The sequence below is a fragment of the Perca flavescens genome, chromosome 12 (assembly GCF_004354835.1).
Source record: "Perca flavescens isolate YP-PL-M2 chromosome 12, PFLA_1.0, whole genome shotgun sequence".
NCBI lineage: Eukaryota > Metazoa > Chordata > Actinopteri > Perciformes > Percidae > Perca > Perca flavescens.
In genome coordinates this window covers 14,315,473-14,334,104 of record NC_041342.1, presented here as the reverse complement: position 1 = coordinate 14,334,104, position 18,632 = coordinate 14,315,473, and the positions used below count along the sequence as shown (strand labels likewise).

At 38.7% G+C, this 18,632-nt stretch overlaps 1 protein-coding gene and 1 long non-coding RNA gene across 3 annotated transcripts in view; one reads left to right on the top strand and one right to left on the bottom strand.

The window, feature by feature from the left end:
* The first annotated feature begins 2 nt into the window (after positions 1–2).
* On the top strand, positions 3–7,006 carry LOC114564808 (uncharacterized). Its single transcript, XR_003693842.1, has 3 exons — positions 3–55; positions 2,471–2,688; positions 5,534–7,006. It is a non-coding gene; the product is annotated as an uncharacterized LOC114564808 (long non-coding RNA).
* LOC114564806 (laminin subunit alpha-3) overlaps positions 2,394–18,632 on the bottom strand; it is a 57,396-nt gene continuing 41,157 nt past the window's right edge. The window contains exons 42-77 of one of the 2 annotated variants that reach the window (XM_028592386.1): positions 18,052–18,170; positions 17,883–17,963; positions 17,638–17,738; positions 17,259–17,312; positions 17,007–17,158; positions 16,307–16,417; positions 16,094–16,205; positions 15,595–15,759; positions 15,264–15,460; positions 14,858–14,974; positions 14,408–14,562; positions 14,034–14,175; positions 13,807–13,906; positions 13,615–13,731; positions 13,336–13,506; positions 13,069–13,220; positions 12,758–12,952; positions 12,523–12,671; positions 12,129–12,294; positions 11,889–12,016; positions 11,583–11,730; positions 11,377–11,472; positions 11,088–11,242; positions 10,867–10,984; positions 10,618–10,758; positions 10,367–10,497; positions 9,771–9,908; positions 8,922–9,042; positions 5,824–5,957; positions 5,472–5,652; positions 5,189–5,347; positions 4,907–5,072; positions 3,309–3,463; positions 3,018–3,111; positions 2,767–2,886; positions 2,394–2,675 (exon numbers count right to left, since the gene is read on the bottom strand). In XM_028592386.1, coding sequence (XP_028448187.1) covers positions 2,533–2,675; positions 2,767–2,886; positions 3,018–3,111; positions 3,309–3,463; positions 4,907–5,072; positions 5,189–5,347; positions 5,472–5,652; positions 5,824–5,957; positions 8,922–9,042; positions 9,771–9,908; positions 10,367–10,497; positions 10,618–10,758; positions 10,867–10,984; positions 11,088–11,242; positions 11,377–11,472; positions 11,583–11,730; positions 11,889–12,016; positions 12,129–12,294; positions 12,523–12,671; positions 12,758–12,952; positions 13,069–13,220; positions 13,336–13,506; positions 13,615–13,731; positions 13,807–13,906; positions 14,034–14,175; positions 14,408–14,562; positions 14,858–14,974; positions 15,264–15,460; positions 15,595–15,759; positions 16,094–16,205; positions 16,307–16,417; positions 17,007–17,158; positions 17,259–17,312; positions 17,638–17,738; positions 17,883–17,963; positions 18,052–18,170 — 4,884 coding nt within the window. In that variant the 3' untranslated portion in view covers positions 2,394–2,532. Of the gene's footprint in view, positions 2,676–2,766; positions 2,887–3,017; positions 3,112–3,308; positions 3,464–4,906; positions 5,073–5,188; positions 5,348–5,471; positions 5,653–5,823; positions 5,958–8,289; positions 8,546–8,921; positions 9,043–9,770; positions 9,909–10,366; positions 10,498–10,617; positions 10,759–10,866; positions 10,985–11,087; positions 11,243–11,376; positions 11,473–11,582; positions 11,731–11,888; positions 12,017–12,128; positions 12,295–12,522; positions 12,672–12,757; positions 12,953–13,068; positions 13,221–13,335; positions 13,507–13,614; positions 13,732–13,806; positions 13,907–14,033; positions 14,176–14,407; positions 14,563–14,857; positions 14,975–15,263; positions 15,461–15,594; positions 15,760–16,093; positions 16,206–16,306; positions 16,418–17,006; positions 17,159–17,258; positions 17,313–17,637; positions 17,739–17,882; positions 17,964–18,051; positions 18,171–18,632 lie in introns of those variants that run through there. The other variant, XM_028592387.1, reaches the window with a different exon arrangement.

The following is an 18,632-nucleotide window of genomic DNA, read 5'->3' as shown; positions in this document are numbered from 1 at the left end:
CACGAGACGCAAATAAGCAATAATTAACCGAGGTGGGGCTTTCAAAAGGAAAAGCGTAAGTAAATCAACGTTAGAGCTGTAAATATATCATAAAGCACCTGTTTGATATTCTCCATGCAGTTAATATTTAGTTCTTTGTTTGTGCGCTTTCTCATTTTTCTAGTAGCCTAAGTTCAAACGTTGTGAAGTAGCCTACAGGTTTAAACCATAGGCAGTATATAAGAGGTTTACCAAATTCTGCGACCCATCACATTTTGTTACAGGTAGAAATTCCAACTATCCACTGCACGCTTTCTAACGTTATTATTAGTTACTGTTACTTACCAAACGTGTTGCCTCCATGTGTCACCAATTTTGATAGGGTCGACCAGATCAGGATATAGTTTTGACGTATATATTTCTGCTATTATAGCTATCAAATTGTTTCTTCTAAATACTATGGCGGTGTCCTTTTTGTAATAGAACAAATAAAGTAGGCCTATGTGACAAAGCTAGATTAAAAAAACATTTGCTGTGGCAATAACTAAAATCAGGGGTTGGAAATCATTTTTTTAAGTAAAGTACAAATTTGAAGTAGCCTACTTATTTATACTTCTACTTCACTACATTTCAGAGGCAACTATTCTACGTTTTACTGCACTTATCTGACAGCTTTAGTAGTTACTTTATAGATTGAAATTAACACAAATTATAATCAATAAATAGGCCTAAATATTATTATTATAACAATGAGACTCTTTTTTTAGACTGTTAGTCTCCAGGGTGGGATTCACAAGATGTGAAGTAATATATAAAACGTGAATTAAAATTAGCTCCACCCAGCTGCAACATTAAAGCCATGAACACATTAATCAATAATATTACTGTAAAATACATTATTCCAAAATGGGCCATTGCATGCATACTGAATTTTATACTGAGGCTATATTTTATGGTATGAATATTTTACTTAAGTGACATTTTCAATGCAGAACATTTACTTGTAACATAGTATTTCTACAGTGTGGTATTACTTTTCTTTTAAGGGCGAGTACTTATTCCGCCACTGGTTAAATAGCCTACCTAATTGGGTCACAGAAGCTGATGGGTCAGAGAATTGGGTGTTTGCACGACTTTGCAATTTTCACTCCTAAAGTCCTTGAAGGCAGCATCTGAGTGGGCGTGGTGGTTTGTGATAGAGAGCTATGAAGAGCAGCTGTAGTCATGGAGATAGCCGGCCAAGGAGGGTTCAAAGGTTCCTCTTGGACATTTTTGACTAAATTCATATTCATCATCATTTACATGTTTTCTCCCTACATAATGGTCTAAATGCTGTGTCAATGCCTTCTCCACACAGACATCTGAGTTGTCACCATGATCACAATCAAAAGATATTTTTCAAGACCTACTTGTGGCACTGAGAAGTATTTATAAACAACAATAATTACAAAATGGCTTACAAATCAGTGGTCATAAGACAGGAATGCATGTAAAATCATCATGTCCAATCATCATGCATATTTCTTCTCATATCACAAATATTTCCACAAATGTACAAAGCAGGTAAACATCTGCTGTGGGAGTTTAAATACATAATTAGACATGGTATTGTTTTTTGTTACATTACTTTCAACGTTATAGTTATATGGGCTAAATGGTCCCAAACTTGTGAGATATACAGTATTAGAAGTTAAAGGCATCTATATTGGTTTTCAACTCATATACAATGTTCCACAAACATGCTGTGTTCTTGTGTAACTGATTAACATCCACAGAGAACATCCTCATGCATGACAGAGGAATGCAAAATGGAAAATGAATTCAAAACAACAATAATTCAGTATGGGGAGAAACCATGTGATTTCACTACCTGTGTACAGACTCCATTTCTATTAAACCAGGTGAAATGCATAATTCTACATGCTGGCATGTGCCTGAAATGTCACTGAATTGAGCACCATGGGTGTAAACGTAATTATTCTAGTATAAACTTTCCAACAAACAAAAACAAAACAAAAAATCAACTAATAATGTTGATCTCCATTAAAGCACCATCACAAAAAGGCATCATTTGTTTTCTTAAAGTGCTGGGTTGCTCCTACTGCAGCCCTGACCAAATATAAGCATATCCAGTAGCATTTGTCGACAGAAAGTACATGGACCAACACATTAGACTGTAAAACAACTGTTACAATATGTGAATCGGTGCCCTGATACATGATTTTATCACAAAATAAATACAGCATTGTTAAACAGAGCTAATAATATGAACCGGTAAGCTGCTGCTCATTTTACACACACACACACACACACACACACACACACACACACACACACACACACACACACACACACACACACACACACACACACACACACACACACACACACACACACACACAGACACACACAGAGACACACACACAAACACACACACACCTCAAAAACGATACACTGTTATACACAAACACATTCTCTGTCTTGGTAACAGATTGCACATGGTTGGTGGTGGACGTGGTCCCAAGGTTTGTTCCATGATGAGCAGTGAGACGTTCAGCCTGGACACTCTTTGAGGTTGACCGGACCAAACGCACCAGACAGCCTGTCGAATGAGACCGAGTCGCTGTTGATCCTCATGTCCTGGATGCATCCCACAAAGGACGATGTAACAGGGAGCATCTGTTGCATTGACATCTCTGCAGCAGAAAGGTACACATGGTGAATTTGTGGTATGTGTGAATAAACTAAAATTAAACTAAGTAGATTAACTCTCCGATTAACACTCACCAGGAATGCCACCCACATACAAGGAGTCTTTGGTCAAAGTTGTAGTGGAAGATGGTGGTCCAATCTTGTAATTGTCGATTGTGTCCACATGCAGTTGCACAACATTTTTCCTCTTGATTACTAGAAGACACATGGACAGTGACTTAATGCAAAAGATGATTCATATCAGTGTCACAATAGGTTCTAAAAGCAGTTTTAATTTGTCTTGAATTGTCTTTTGTCATGTCTTTTCATGACTGTGTGCATTTTACCTGAAATTTTATGAAACATTCCATCACACAAAGAAGCTTTGGGCTTCACCGACACCATGAATTCCCCTTTGCCATTGTTTGCTTGTGCCACTACCTGTAAATGGGTGAATGTCCAAACACAGTGCTTTTAATCACATGTACCGTAACACACACTTAAAGTAAAGACACCTTTTCAGTCGAGGTTAAATGTAGAATTTGTTCTGTACTGGTAAAGTCCCCAAAACAAGGCCAGAAAAGTAAAAAAAAAAAAACAGCTGATATGGCATCATCAAACTGACAGAAAGGCTTCACCTCTCCTTTGAGCATGTAGACAGTGAGATAGTGGCCCATTGCAGGCCCATACTGGTTCCTGCTGGAATCACCAACATGTAGCAGGAGTCCAGTCGGACTCCGCGGACGAATATTAAACAGCAGCTCAAAGCTGGTGCCCACAACAAAGGAGTCATCTGAAATACAGAAAACAGATTTCATCATTGGTTGTCATCATTGGCATTAAGTATCAAAAAAAAAAATGAGGAGACAGCCATGAAATTAACATATCATGGAGACTCTTTTTTTTACGGGTCTCATAGTTTCTTTGAATGAACTGACATGTAACTAATTTCCTAGGAAGTGTCTTTGAATTCTAATTAGGTACTAATTATAGAGCAAATGGAGACAGTGTTCCTTAATTAATCAACTCCAATTAATATCTAGTGTGTAACATAGAGTCTTTTACTCAGTGCACAGCTGGTAAGTTCAACATTCAAAAATGTAATTGTTGTACACTACTAGCATACGGGAAATTTAACAATGTACAAAAAACATTTCAAAAATACATTACTTTGGGTTAAATAGATCTCTGTTAGTTGTTCCAGTACATTTCTGTGGATATATTACCAACTTCCTATAACATCCACATTTTTAAATATAATTAATATCAAATTGAATTGAAAGGCAATCATTAAGAAATCACTAGACCTGTAAAATAATATATGTTTACATATTTTCTGCAATCTGTATAATATTTATGTGAGAAATTAATGTTTGTATTGCTCAATTGGAAGAACCTTTAAAATTCTAATATGATCACTCACATTCCTCTTCTTGGACATACAGTGTTCAGCATAAGTGAATACACCCATGCTAAAGTTGACTAAAAGGAGGAATAAAAAAATCATCTTTTGGAAATTGATCTTAATGCCTTAATTAAAAAAATTAGGAAAAATGCAACCTTCACCTCTTTGTGAATGAATAATGTATCGTAAATAAATAAATGTTTTTCCTTAATTCCTTATTTCAGTTAGCCTAATAGCTTGTTTGATTTGCATTGAGAGATGATCTTATGGAAAGTACCCCATGCCAATCTCTAGGTATGGTGAAGGGTATGATGTGGGGCTATTTTAATTCCAAAGGCCAAGGGAACTTTATCAGGATGTATGGTATCCTGGATCCATGAAATCACTGGCCTTTAAAAAAAAAAAATCTGCCTGCCTCTATGGGAATTTAACATGTATTATAAGGAAGAAAATTTATTTATTTACAATACATTATTCATTCACAAAGAAAATTTCCAAAAGATGATTTTCTTTTTTATTCCTCTTTTTAGTCAACTTTAGCATGGGTTGCTTATGCTGAGCACTGTACTTGTCTTATTTTTAGGAAAAAAAGAAAGAAGGGAAACCCCACTCATGTCCATTGACATGTCAACCTTGGCACCTTTTCAGATATGTCCTTTACAATATGAGTTTAATTATTAGCATTATGTGTCATTCACTTGTTTAGGAGGCAAACTGTGTGGATGCAGTTGCAATTCCTACTCATCACCGACAGAAGCTGATAGAGATCATTATGGTGGTTAGAAATGCTTCTGCAGTATTATCAGATTGTTATCAGAGATGTGTACTCACTGATGATGACATGAGCTCCATTCCCTGAGAAATAAGCTCCTCTTTGTGTTTGTCCCTCGAAGCAGGGGCCGGCAGCGTGGTTTGTGGTTGGAGTTGAAATTGGTGCTCCATTCATTTTAAAATTGCGAATACAGCCAGACACACTTTGCTTTGGAAGGGCCTTCAACTAAAAGTAAAAAATAAAAAATAAAAAAAAAACATTACAAAGACATCACAATTTGTGAATGAATTGTTTGAGTGTGTGCTTGTGAGAATTGGCCAGTGAGTGCTTTTTTTGTTTACCTTCAGCTCTTTGTGAAGGGACTCCGGGGCACTGCCCAGGTACACCGGTGACACAAATTTCTGCATGGATGTCAACTCAGCATTTGTCAGCTGACCATCCTGGGCTCTGATCCCATCTACAACCAATCGAAATTTCTTCTTCTCCAAACTAAAAATGACCTGCAGGCAACATATTCACCATATACATAAAGAATGACAAAGCAGATTTGCTCTATCATTTGGATTAAGTGATGCCATGGTAGCATCAAAATAGATTAGTATGAGAGGAGTTGAGTTCACTGACCGAGTGCCACTTTCCATCATTGTACTTCTCCCTGTTGAAGATCTCCTTCTGTTTGCCTACAGACAGTCTGATCCTGCCTTTGGATATATATAAAGCGAGATGAGAGCGCCCTTCTCTGGTAGCAGCAAAGAACAGCAGGCCCTCAGGAGCTCGAGTCCTGATATCCAGAGAAAAGTGGGGCCTGGAGAGAATAAAGACGGACACCATCTTTGTATGTGATGGCTCTGACATAACTGTAGCATTCTTCTTAAGAGGACACACTCAGCCAAGCACACTTTTCATTTAGAAATCTTCCATGTGTGCATGCCGTGTTTGTATGCATGTGAAATGTGATGTATGACAGGTTACTCACCTGGGTTGCAGGACCTGTAGTGGAAGGCTGTAGCTCAGGCTGCTGACAGGGCCGCCCATGCGATAAGCATTTTGAACCAGGGCTGGTAATGCACATGCTGATAGACTCTCATTTATCGCCTGCATCACAACATCCTAAAAGAGCACAAACAAACAAAAGACCCACTCAGCACAAGGTATAAAATTGTCCCTCTAATCAGAGTTTGCTCATGTATATCTGGGGAAGTCTCCAACGGGGTTCAACTCTGTCAGTAAATAAAGATGAGAGGGTATGACAATGTATAGTGGTCAGAATGACTACATTACTAAAAAATATCTTCTACATAGGAGAGAACGCACGCATGTTGTACACTGAATAAATGAATGCAGGGCATCAACAGTTTTTTTTTTTAAGATGAATTGACTTAAATGTTATGTCAGAAAAACAGTCCAAAACCTAAATATATTCAGCCTACTATCATAGAATACTGAGAAAACCGGCAATCATTCCTAATTGTGAAGTTAGAGACAATTCATTTTTTAATTTTTGCTTTTAAAATTACTGTCGATCTACTACTCCATTAATCGACTAATGCTTTTATGTAGACCAGATGTCACCCGAAGAGAGTTAACAATCAGAATGTAATAGTTTATATAAATAGCCATGTATAGCCCAGTAGTAATGACTTCATCCCTCATGTAGTAAGTTTTGATGATAAGTGTGGATCTCATAATTACAGCTATAGAATAACACATCAGATGCTTTGTTTTGGTTATGTTGAGGTTTTTACTATCATATTTCGAGCACAACCCTAGCAAATATTCTGTTTACTCAGAGGTGTGTTTGGTTTCAACATAGTTAGGCATTTTAAATTGTGCTCGTACAGTACAGCATACAGGAAAGTTGTTGATTATATGATTTAAGTGATTTCAGTTTGACATATACTCCAGTATTACAGGGGTGAACTTCTAATAGAGTTGCGTAGATTATTAAACAATAAACAAACTCAAAAACCTTTTGTGAGATGGCTGATGAAGTCCTGATATTATAGAAAACACCAATCATGGATAAAGGAAAAACAAACATTAAACACTGTAATATCATGTGTGATATCATGATATGGATTATGACAATTTCACATCACTGTCTCTTCTGTATTTTGTCTTTCTGTTACTCCTTTGATTAAACATTTCCTTTAAGTCTAGACTGTTAGTGTCAACTGATTTTGCAGTTACATGCACTAATGCAGCAGCTTAGAATTCATTATTCAGGCCATGTATCGTGGGTCAGGGGTTATTAGAGAATAGATTGTGGTGGTGATTCAGCCTACATTAGTCGGATGTTCCAAATCAAATGCATAGAGCTTAGTAAATTATGATGGGCATGCAAGATCCACAGTGATCTGAAGAAATGCAATCATGCTTTAATAATATGTCTGAACACAGTAAGCTCTGCTAGGCCTCGCATATTTCACCGTGAGGCCGAGCTTAGCTGGGAAAACCAACCAACATTTCGTCTCAGGAAATGCTTACAAACTTCCAGTTGGCTACATCATTTATTGTAATGCAGATCAGTGTTACTCAGCCTTCATGCTGGGGTGCCATTCTGTGTTTCAAGAGATAGAAGACTGATACATTTAGGTTTGGTAGTTAAGTCAAGACAAGTTTATTTATGTAACCATATCTCACATGGCTTTACTGGTCCACAACAGGGAGGATTTTCATTTAATATGCATTTTAACTTTAAATATTTAAAATGTGTGTCCCTCTATGTCGATAAAAGTAGAATATACAAGTATGTTATGATCAAATTCACATGAATTTTGTCAGGTAAAACTGGATCACGGGTAGGGTTGAGTACCGAAACCTGGTTCCACTATGGAATCGGTTCCTACGCAACCGGTAGGAATCAGACCGGATTAGAACGCACATTTAGGTTCCTCGTTTTGGTTCCACTTAATGTGTCAACTGAAATATTTTCCCTAGGTCGCTCTGAAACGGACGTAAAAATATCACACTTTCTCTGTAGTCTACCGTTAGCTAGCCACCGTAAACGTAGGCTACTTTTAAAATGCTATATTTTCCCCTCGGAGCTCACCAAAACGGACGTAAAAGCATATTAACCATTTACTGCACGTGATCACTAGTAAACATATTACATCTTTGATGTCATTCTTCAGTTTTTCAAGAATCGGTTATGGAATTGGAATCGTTTTTAAAATTACCGGTTCGGTATCAGAATTGTAAAAATACAAACGATACCCAACCCTAGTCACGGGCCAGAGAATGTTTAATGATTACTGATTTTATTTGATAGTGAGATTATGATTTATATAATTTTATAATCAGGCATGTTTGTGTCTGAGTGTTTCCATTAGGTCTGACAACAGTTAGTAAGAGAGCATGTGCTTGTGAATGACTGTTAGAAAGTAGTTCATTACTGAGTTACAAGAAAGAAAGAACAAAAGAAAAGAAAAGAGACATGAGCTGATTTCAAGCTTGTTATTCACAAGTATTTGTTTGTAATAAATGGATCTTTAAATAAAATAGACAGAGATACAATACATTTAGTAATTCTTATGATTATTGGGAATGTTCATGCAACTTTTTTATTTAAGTACACTGCAGATGAATGAGCTTGTGCATAAGCAACAGGACATTGTGCTTCAAGCTGCCAGTTTTTCATGTCAATATTAAGATTCTTGTCAGCATCAGCAGGTCTTAGGGCTCCTTCTTCTTCATCTCTGAAAACAAGGCAGCAAAATATAATGTAAACAATGTCAACAAAGGAAATACTACGCAATTATCAATTTGCCCTCAACAATAGTATTACACAGCAGTTTCACTGCACACATGTAAAATAAGTCACAAAAGGGAAGGAAAAAGATGGTATGACTTACTGCTAGTGAGTGGAATCAATCATCAAGTCACCATGTTCATAATGTACATGCTAGTTTCGATAGTTATGCCTTTAATTAAGATGGATTGCTCTAGTCGTAATCCAATTATGCCATTTAATTCAAAGGAAAGAGAACCGAGTGGATTTGCTTTGGAAAGAAGATTCAATTATGCCACCATTAGGTCTGGTTGTCCTTACTAAAACAGTAAACAAACACTCACCTTCTTAGAGGCACGGTCCAGCATCAGTTGAGCAAGACTGTCAACAGTACACACATCAAGCAAGACATCTCCAGAAACCTTGAAGGAGCTGAGGTCCTCAGGCTTGTACAGATTGTCTGGCCTGCAAACAGAACAAATGACAGAGAAATAATATAAACACCATACATCAAAGAACATAGATATTTGGTACGCAAACAATTACATTGTAACTTCAATAATAATACTAATAATTCAATAAAGCTGTACATAAATCTTGAGGTATATCAAAATGATGCATCTGTACAATTGGGGCTGGGTATTGCCACTGATTTCCTGAATCGATTCCGATTTGCAAGATCTCGATTAAAATTGATTTCTGATTCAATATTATTCGATTCAATATCAGTTTGTGAAGTGATTTGTATGTCAGTTACAATACTAATTTGGCTTGGATATGAAAGATTCTCAGATTACTAATGCTGTAAATTGTACAAGGAACCCTCTAACCTGGTGCATTATTAAAAATATTAACGTCATCATTAGGAATTGACAGTTTCTTTGCAAGTGCAGAGGGTGTGATGCAGAGACGGTATACCTAAAGCCATACATCTGTGATAATGGCCATGGCCCTCAACAAAATGTAGCCTAACTTTGGAGCATTATTTAGCATGACATAGATTCCTTAGATTGTCTAGTTTCATATGATACCAATATTTTCACTCTAGCTTTAAAACGGAGCTTCTTAAAAGATTGATCTCGGGATTTTATGAATCAATATCGTAGCATTCAAATGAAGATTGATGTGAATCGGAAAATCAATTTTTTAAAACCCAGCCATATATGCAAAGTTGTAAAGTCAGGAAATATTACCGTCTTGTGTAGAGGTTGGAAATGCAGCCTTTGAACTTCTCTTTTCCCAGGAACACAGAGCCACCTGTGTCAGGTATGGTGCTGCCACTCTGATCCTGCTGCTGACCCTCGTCTTCATCATCAATAATCAGCTGAATCCTGTTTGGAAAAATCATCATGGTGTTGTTTTGTATAAGAACTTTATATTCAAGCAGGTATTGAGTAGTTCTGTTTTTTTTGTTTTTTTTTAAAGATTATTTGTTGGGCTTTTCCGCCTTTAATTTTTGACAGGACAGCTAAGTGAGAAAGGGAAGAGAGAGGGGGAAGACATGCAGGAAATCGTCACAGGTCGGATTCAAACCCTGGGCCTCTGCGTTGAGGCATAAACCTCTCAGTACATGTGCGCCTACTCCACCACTGAGCAAACATGGTCAAAGTAGTTCTGTTTTTACTGCACTATATGTCAATGTCTATTTTTTATTTATGTGGAACTGAGCCCATGTACCTTCTTGTCATTGGAATAAAATTAAAATCACACCAAACCACTGACTAATGTGTATATATGTTCACATTATTTATAATGTGTGTGAATGTAAATGAATGTAAAACATTCATACCTTCCACCTTTTCTGATTACAGTCAAATAATGCCACTGGCCATCCTGATATTGTTTGTTGGATTTCCAGATCTTGTCGTTGAAATTGAGAATCACATAGCCATTTTCCAACACAAGACTCATCCCATTAGCCTGGAAAACAGTAGAAAAAAAGATAAAAGGTATTCAAGTTCTTCCTGCTGTCTCTCACAAATCCTATCGCATAAAGTCACAATTAAAATATCAGATTTCAAAATAGATGTAAGGACTGACCAGCTGTTTGCCCTGCAGAATGAGACCCTCATTCTCTGTGCTCTTGAATCCAAGGGAGACAGTAACGTCATTGGCCAGACTAAAGCCTGCGAGGTCAGCTGACAGCGAGCTCCCCAAGCTGAACTCTGCTTTACGAGAAATCTACAACATTGTAACAACATTACACATCTGTTAATTAGTTGACTCATAAGTGTGGTTTGGGCAGTCATATGAATGCTGGTAACAGGTTTGGGATGCAAATAAGCCTACCAAGGAATCCGTGGGACAACCTTTGCTGATGCCCACTTGCTCATCAACAGTTTTAAAGACGCTATTCAGCTTTAAATTCTTCAAGCATCCTTTGAATGGCTGCATGGTGATGTTATCTCTGTGAAGAGGAACAGTAAAATCAAGTTACTCTCGATAGTGTCAAAAGTTTTAACTTAACTCACAACAAACAATAATTAAAAGGAAGATTGATAACCACGTACCTTTCCCTCAAGTCCTGCGGGGCACCACCAACATAGAATTCTTGAAATGCGTTTTGGTCGTTCCCAATATTGGCTGAGGCCACTTCTTCACCGGCCAAGCGGACTGTAATTTTTCCCTTTGAAGCAATGATTAGGATGTCTACCCAGTCACTTATCTAAAGGATAGAGGAGCAAGATGCAGTCGAATTAATGATTCTTGATTTACAAATGTTATCCGATTGAGTAATGGTAGTTGCCAAGAAATAACCTGAGTGACTGCATAAAACAAAACAAAACAAAAACTTCTTACCGGGAACGCTTTCACTGTATTTGCAGCTGGTGCTTGGAGCAAATTGCTACGCAGGAAAATGACGCCCTTCTCTATTGTCACGATGAAGTAATTGTCCTATGTTGCGGGGGAAATATAGTCAAATTCTTGCAAATAGTACATATAGTTCTATTCAAAATGGATCAAAACAGAAGATTTATGAAGCAACCATATGAACAATAATTTACCTGACTTCCGATGTATAAGAGCAGACCATTTTCTGAACGAGTCGTGATGGTCATATCAATGCGGAGGACGCCACCTCTTTTACTATCTATGACCACTTTGCCATATCCGGTGCCTTCATAGTAGTCAGTATCCACTGGGATTACATATCTGGATAGAAAAATAACGTTTTATAAAACTTATTGCTGCTGCATGTTGAAGTAATGTTACAGGTTAACGTGACTGCAGAAAAAGCATAGACACATGTTTTCTAGTTCAAAAACTTCATTAGTTTAGTTATTCCCAACACTGATTATACTAGGACCTACCTCTTGCAAGGAGTCTCTGAATTGATCCCCTCTGCCTTTTCGAAGTTGTAGAGACTGACGACTTTGTCGTTAAAGGAGGAGAACTCAATGCAGCCTTGGTACTTGGGGAAGTTGAGAGAAGCTGGTGGCTGAGGAGAAGCAAAACAAGAGATGTTAATTAAAAAGAGGTATTATAAGTCCCATGCTAGTTCAAAATAATTAAATTAATGGTATTGCTGTTCTCATTTCCTTGTTGCTTACAGTGAAGTTGTCAGGGTAGCCTCCAACGTAGAAAACAACATCACTGGGACTGAGGTCCAGAAGATTCTTGCCCTCTTTTCCTTGCACTTTAGCCTCAAATTTCAATTTATTGAGTGAGTTTGAGGTGATATCTTTGGTGTGGTTCATCTTTGCATCTTGGTAAATCCTAAATCGGAAGAGAGAAAAAAGAATATCCACATCACATTTACAACAGTCACAAATGTCTTTGGCCTTTTTTCACTTTAAATAATGAACTATGTTGGAAGACAATCAAATGTAAATGTAAAAATGTAAAATGTAAATAAGACTGAAAAATGAAAGATGCCATAAATGTTCACTTTCATTTCGCAACACTCAAAAAACAGGTGGATGCCTCAGAACCGCGTCAGATTACCTTTGTAGGTCCACTCTATCAAACTTGGCTGTCTCAGACGCAGACATGGTGATGAAATCCGTATGCATCTCGTACTCGACTCCGTTAAGCTTGTAGACACCGTACAGCTTGTTGCTCCTCAGAACCATACCGATGTAGTTCTTAGAAGACTACAAGACAGTTTGTTAATGCTTTGGGTACAATCACAAATTAAATATCTATATTAAACCATTCATATGCAATTAGAGTCCCTTACATCTCTATTGCCAAGGTACAACACAAACATGTCTCCACGGTTGCTGGCTTGTCTGCGTCTGCGTCTTCCATCACCCCTGCCTTCAGGTCTCTGCAGCGACAGAGACAGGAGCGTGTAGGCCTTCAGATCATCCAGATTATTTGGCGCACGCATCGCCACGTAGCCATTGCCTGTGAACTTCATCGGGATCCCAATCTGGAGAAAAGATACACAAAAAAGGGAAATTAGATCTATCAAGGAAAAAGAGGGGACAAGTTGGTTTGATTTAGGCGTGGTTATGAATGTACAGAATGTACAGAGTGAGACCTCACCCTGTTCGCTGCGTCCCGAGCTTGTTCAATGAGCTCTTTGATCTTCCTGATGTCCTCAGATATGTTGGTAAATGGTGCGACCTGCGAGGTCAGGTTCTCCACCTCCGAGATCTTATCATTCAGAGATGGGATGGTTTTCAGCAAGTCCTTCACTGAAAGGAGAAACAACTTGTAATGTGTAGAAAGCATTATCTTTTATTCCTAAACCTTAAAGTACACAAAAAAGTGTTGCCTAGTGTGCCTAAAGACATCTTTTCAAAATCTCACCTAACTGGTCTGCATCATCCAACACGTTGCTCAGGTTGGAGTGCACAGGAGTGACACTGATATTGCTAATTTCCTTTCTGATGCCATTCAGTTTGTCCATAGTGGCGTTGGCTGTGTCATTGGCTAAAGATGCCTTCCTCTTGGCTTCATCAATCATACCACCGATGTCATCTGATTTGACAAAATGAGTGATTAGGGGAAATATGAACCTTGTCAATAGGCTCAGACACAATCAGTTAAATAGTCCTGCTAATGCTATAATGCCTTGACTTGTTCTACCTCTCTTGATGCCGTTTAATTGGTTCTGTGCATTAAGCAGGTCTTTCTGAAGAGCTTTCTTCTTCTCATCAGCGTTCTTCAGGCGTTTCTTCAGGTCAGTAATGTTGTCCGCAGCGCCTGGAAAAACAAGAATTAGTGACTGAGCTTTTGGGTTATTTTTAAAAACAACTGTTTATTGGTAGGGCTGAATACCTTGAAGGTCTGTCTCTGCCGCCTTTGCATTTTTCAGTAGGTCATCACCAGTCTCCTTAAGGTCTTTTGCTCTTTCTGTGAGCTTCTGATTTTTTACATTCTATAGGAAGAAAGAAAATATTTTGGTTAAAGTGAAACTATATTCTAAAATAGTTTCATATAGACATATTCATTCATAGAAGCCTGTACAGTTTCATTATGTGAAAGGTATCACGTCTGTGACTTACATTCAGGGCATTGTCGGCAGCACCTTTGGCCTCATTGGCTGCAGCCTCAGCAGCATTAATTGCATCTGTGATGTTCTTGTAGGCGTCAATAGCGTCTTTGGCGTTTCGCACCTCAGTGCGTCCACTTGCGTTCTTCACAGCACTGTGTAATACAGGATTAGAAGGTAAGAAAAGAAACCACAAATGGACACATGGAGAATGGATGCAAACGACACACATCTTAAAAACTAAGCAGACAATGCTTAAACAGCACTGAACCAGCCAGGAGCTCTTCCATAGCATAAACCACAGACAATGTTTTGCTTAAATGGATTCATGGAGACCTTGGGTTATAATGAGATTGTGTGTCTTCATTGTGTGCACAAAAGACCTACTCCTCAAGTTCCTTTGCCAGCTTGCTAAGTTCTTTGGCATGATTCTCAGCAGCGATCACAATGTCCTCCTTGGCTGCGGCTTTGACAATCTCATTCACCTTCTTGGTCAAGTCAGTCTTGGCACCATCCAGCTGTGCTGCCAGCTGTTCGTATTCCTTCAGAGGAAAAGGACAGGTGAGTGGGTGCAAGTTATTAATAACAGCAGGAAATTCCTTTAAGCTTGCTGCAGACCACAGCAAGCGAAAACATGGATCATTATCTGAGTGGACGGCATGTTGGGACCTGACAGCTCAATCGTGAGATGAGGCCTTTTATTCTGACATAGCTACAGTGCGTCAAAATGTTTTGGCTTATGCTGAGGAGCAACAAAATATGAGATATGCAAGTGTATCATACTGAGTACAGAGAATATTTAAGGCAAACATGCAGGTAACAGTTTGCCAAACTTACCATTTTGCTGTCAGATAGCATTTTCACCAAATCCTCTGTTTTCTGCAGCTCATTTTTGGCTATGGCAATTTGGTCCTCAACAGTCTTGCGCTCCTTTTTTAAGTCATCAATTTTTTTCTGTAATGAGCACATGAGTCAGTTCAGAGTACAACTGTGGAAGGCCCATAAACAACCTACAGGGCATTCTTTACTTTATTTACATAATAACTTAATATAACTTGAATTAACTTTAATGTTATAAACCGCTACATCCCCAATCATCATTTATGCACTGCTTGTTTATGAAACAAATGCATAAACTTATATATACATATGAACCTCATTACAATTTCTTTCCTACTAACCATTAACCAACAAGCCCACGTCTTTCTCATAACTGATTAACTACTTGACTTGTGAGTTATACCTGCAAGACTCCCAGTGTCTGAGCATTAAGTCCATTCTGGGCGTTGGCATTTTTCAGCAAGACCCCTGCCTCCTTTAAAGCCTCGTCCAAGTCATTCAGCTTGGCCTCGTAACCCTTCAGAAGGCCCCGAAGCTTCTCTGCTGCGGCCTCATTCTGGTCACACTGCTTACTTACATTAGCTGTGACGTAGTCTAGCACTAGAAAATAGAATAGAATAGGTTAATGGATTTCTTTTTTGCAGTGATGTTTAACTTTGATAAAGCAATTCTAGATGGGTTTGGAAGAAATTTCTGTCAGCTTCTACTGACTAAGTATAGACTAAGTTTCGTACATTTCTTGGCCTCCTCTCTTTCTTTCTCAGCAGCTGCCTTCTGAGAGGTGAAGTTCCTATTCTCCATCTCCTTCACCATGCGCTGAGCATCTTCTAGCATCTTAGACAGGTTTTCATTGGGCACATCACCACTGGTGTCTGCCTCCTTCAGTTGGTCCAGCAGAGCTTAACATACACACACACACAAGCACACACACAAGCACACACACACACACACACACACACACGCGCGCGCACACACACACACACACACACACACAAAAACAAACTCAGTCAAGCACTTAAAGTCATTTCTAATGAATTGTATTGGATACTATTTTACTACCTAAAAACTATTGATGTAGAATCTACATCAATATCTACAGTGTAGATAAACCAAATATAAATGCAGAAAACAGAAGAAAAGTACAGTAGGATGTCAAAAGAAAGTTAGAAAAAAAATAATACATTAATACACTAAAAGACAGGACAGAGTTGTGCTGCTGAATTAAATGTTTACCTTGGATTTTCTTGAGCATGTTTTGAATCTCTGCGTCCAGATCTTTAGCCCTCTTGTGGGTTTTTTCGATATCTGCCACCGCCTTGTCAGCATCAGCAGCACTCTTATCTGCCTAAATAAAAATACATACCGACAATACACATTTATACACGTATTATTACATGTTGATATTTTAAGAAAATGCTACATTAGACCTTGTCTCCATCGCTCTACCTTGTTTTTGAGGGTGCTGATGTCATCTGACAGAGTGCTCACGTCGTCTTCCAGCTGGTTGACTCTGGAATTTTGGGTGTTGATGGCAGAAGTAAATCTGTTGACAAGAATCTGCAGAAAGCAAAGTAGCAGACATGTAAATGAAGCTGCATAGAGGAAAATTCAGATGTTGTAGGTGGTGTGCTAAAGCTTGACCGTGATTGGGGCTGTCCTTATTCACTCGTGTATCATGAATGCACAAAGGATGCACAGTCAAATTAAGTGAATGTAACGCAGAGATTAGGTGGTAACGAGGAACGACAAGTCGGTGCAACAAGCACTGGCATCCGGTGGTGTGTTCTCTAACTCGTGTTGACACACAGGCTTTGGGACAAAATTCAATTGGGATTGCTTATCAGCAGGAATCTCGAATGTTTTAAAAAGCACACCCATCCTGTGATATACTGTTTGTGTGTGTATTTGTCTGCATTGGTATGTAAGAAACGGACATTGTGCAAAGTGCAAATAAAAAAACAAAACAGTTCTCATTGTGCTTGTGATCATGAATTTTGCATCAGGATTTGACATAATTTCATGGCTTTTGTGTCTACACCGAAACTATGACTCTTTTAAATATCTCTAAGTGCTCTTCACCTTGCTTTCAACCCTATCTGTAGCATTCAGAGTTACGGTGCTAAGTTGCAGTACACTGACATGTTACCTTGGTGTCTGACACGGCCTTTTCCAGCTTCTTCAGCCTGTCCTGGGAGGAGGCACTGGCAGTGGCATTGTCCAGTTGAGTCTTGATCCTTCCCAGCTCATCATCCAGCTTCTCCAGATCTTGTAGTAAAGTCTGGGCACAATTATCACACTCTGGAATGCAAAAGAGTGTTTGATTAGCAAGGGGATCATACTCAATATATTGTAAGCTGCACGCCACAGCATCAGACCTCAGTTCTTTTTCTTAATTCACCTTGGCACTGCTCATCTGTGTTTGTGTCTCCTGGCTCCAGGGTGTTCTTGCAAACTGGAGAAACACAAGAAGAGAACAATTAAATGTATGATGATGAATTCGAATTTAAAAACAGAATGACTGAATATAACTAACGTAGCAGAATTAAAGATACATTTTTGTAGATGACAGCTTAGACTTGAAAGGGGACAGAGAGAGAGAGGGAATGACATGCAGCAAAGGGCCGCAGGTCGGAGTCTAACACACGGCCACTGAGTTGAGGAGTAAAACTCTATATATGGGCGCCTGCTCTACCAGGTGAGCTAACCAGGCATCCTAACATAGCAGAATTAAATAGTGGATTAATGCATTGTTTTTAAATGGCAGTCCACAATCTAACCTCCAGTCCTGGGATCACAGTTGTTGCCATTGCCATTACAATTACAGGGCCGACAACTTCCTCCTGGCGTCAGTGGATCGCCATAGTAACCAGGAGCACAACTATGGGAAAGAGAAATAAGTAAGCCTTATTATTATTATTATTATTATTATTATTATTAAGTATTTTAAAATACATAGTATATGCACAGGATTTCAACATATTTGCATGGCCTATTAACCTCATATGTCTATACAGACACTCACCTCTCACACCTGTCTCCAGTGTAGCCTGCTCTGCATATACACTCAAAGTCTCCAAATACCTCTTTGCAACCTATTGCAAAACTGCAGATTGACAGAGATATGATTTAGTTCTTGAAATACACATTTCCATTACATTATAGTACATCTGTCTGTTTGTTTTTTCACGCACCTGTTTGCAGGCATGCTGAATGGGCACGGGCAAACTCTGCATGTCCTCTGAGCCGCGTTTCCATAGTAACCTTCTTTACAGCGTTCACATCGGTCCCCAGCCGTGTTGTACTGACAGTTCTGAAAATGACATAATGTACTCATTAAACCACTTACAAACGATATGTGAAGAAACTAAATACTGAATAGACAATGTATAAAAAACTAAATTGAAGTACTGTGTGTGCACTGCAGCTAGCCTTTAACACACGGTGTACCAACTCAACCAGACATCAAGTCTGTTATTACATTGAGGAATGCAATCGTCTAGGGGCAGAGAGAAAAGACATGTCCCTGCCAATCCATCAAAGGGTGTGGTTGATGCACAGGGCAGAGAGTGTGTGTTCAGCCTCCTGTGTCCATTTGTCTTTGGGCTGTAAGGGTGTGGATCCATGTCTGCATTCACACACAGGCCTGGTCTTGTGTGTCTTGCATAACAATAACACAACAGAGACGGCTGAGATTTTGAAATGCGTAAAGCCTCATACTCCCATCAAGGGGACTAATGAGCAAGAGGGGCCCCATAACAGGAAATTAGTAAGC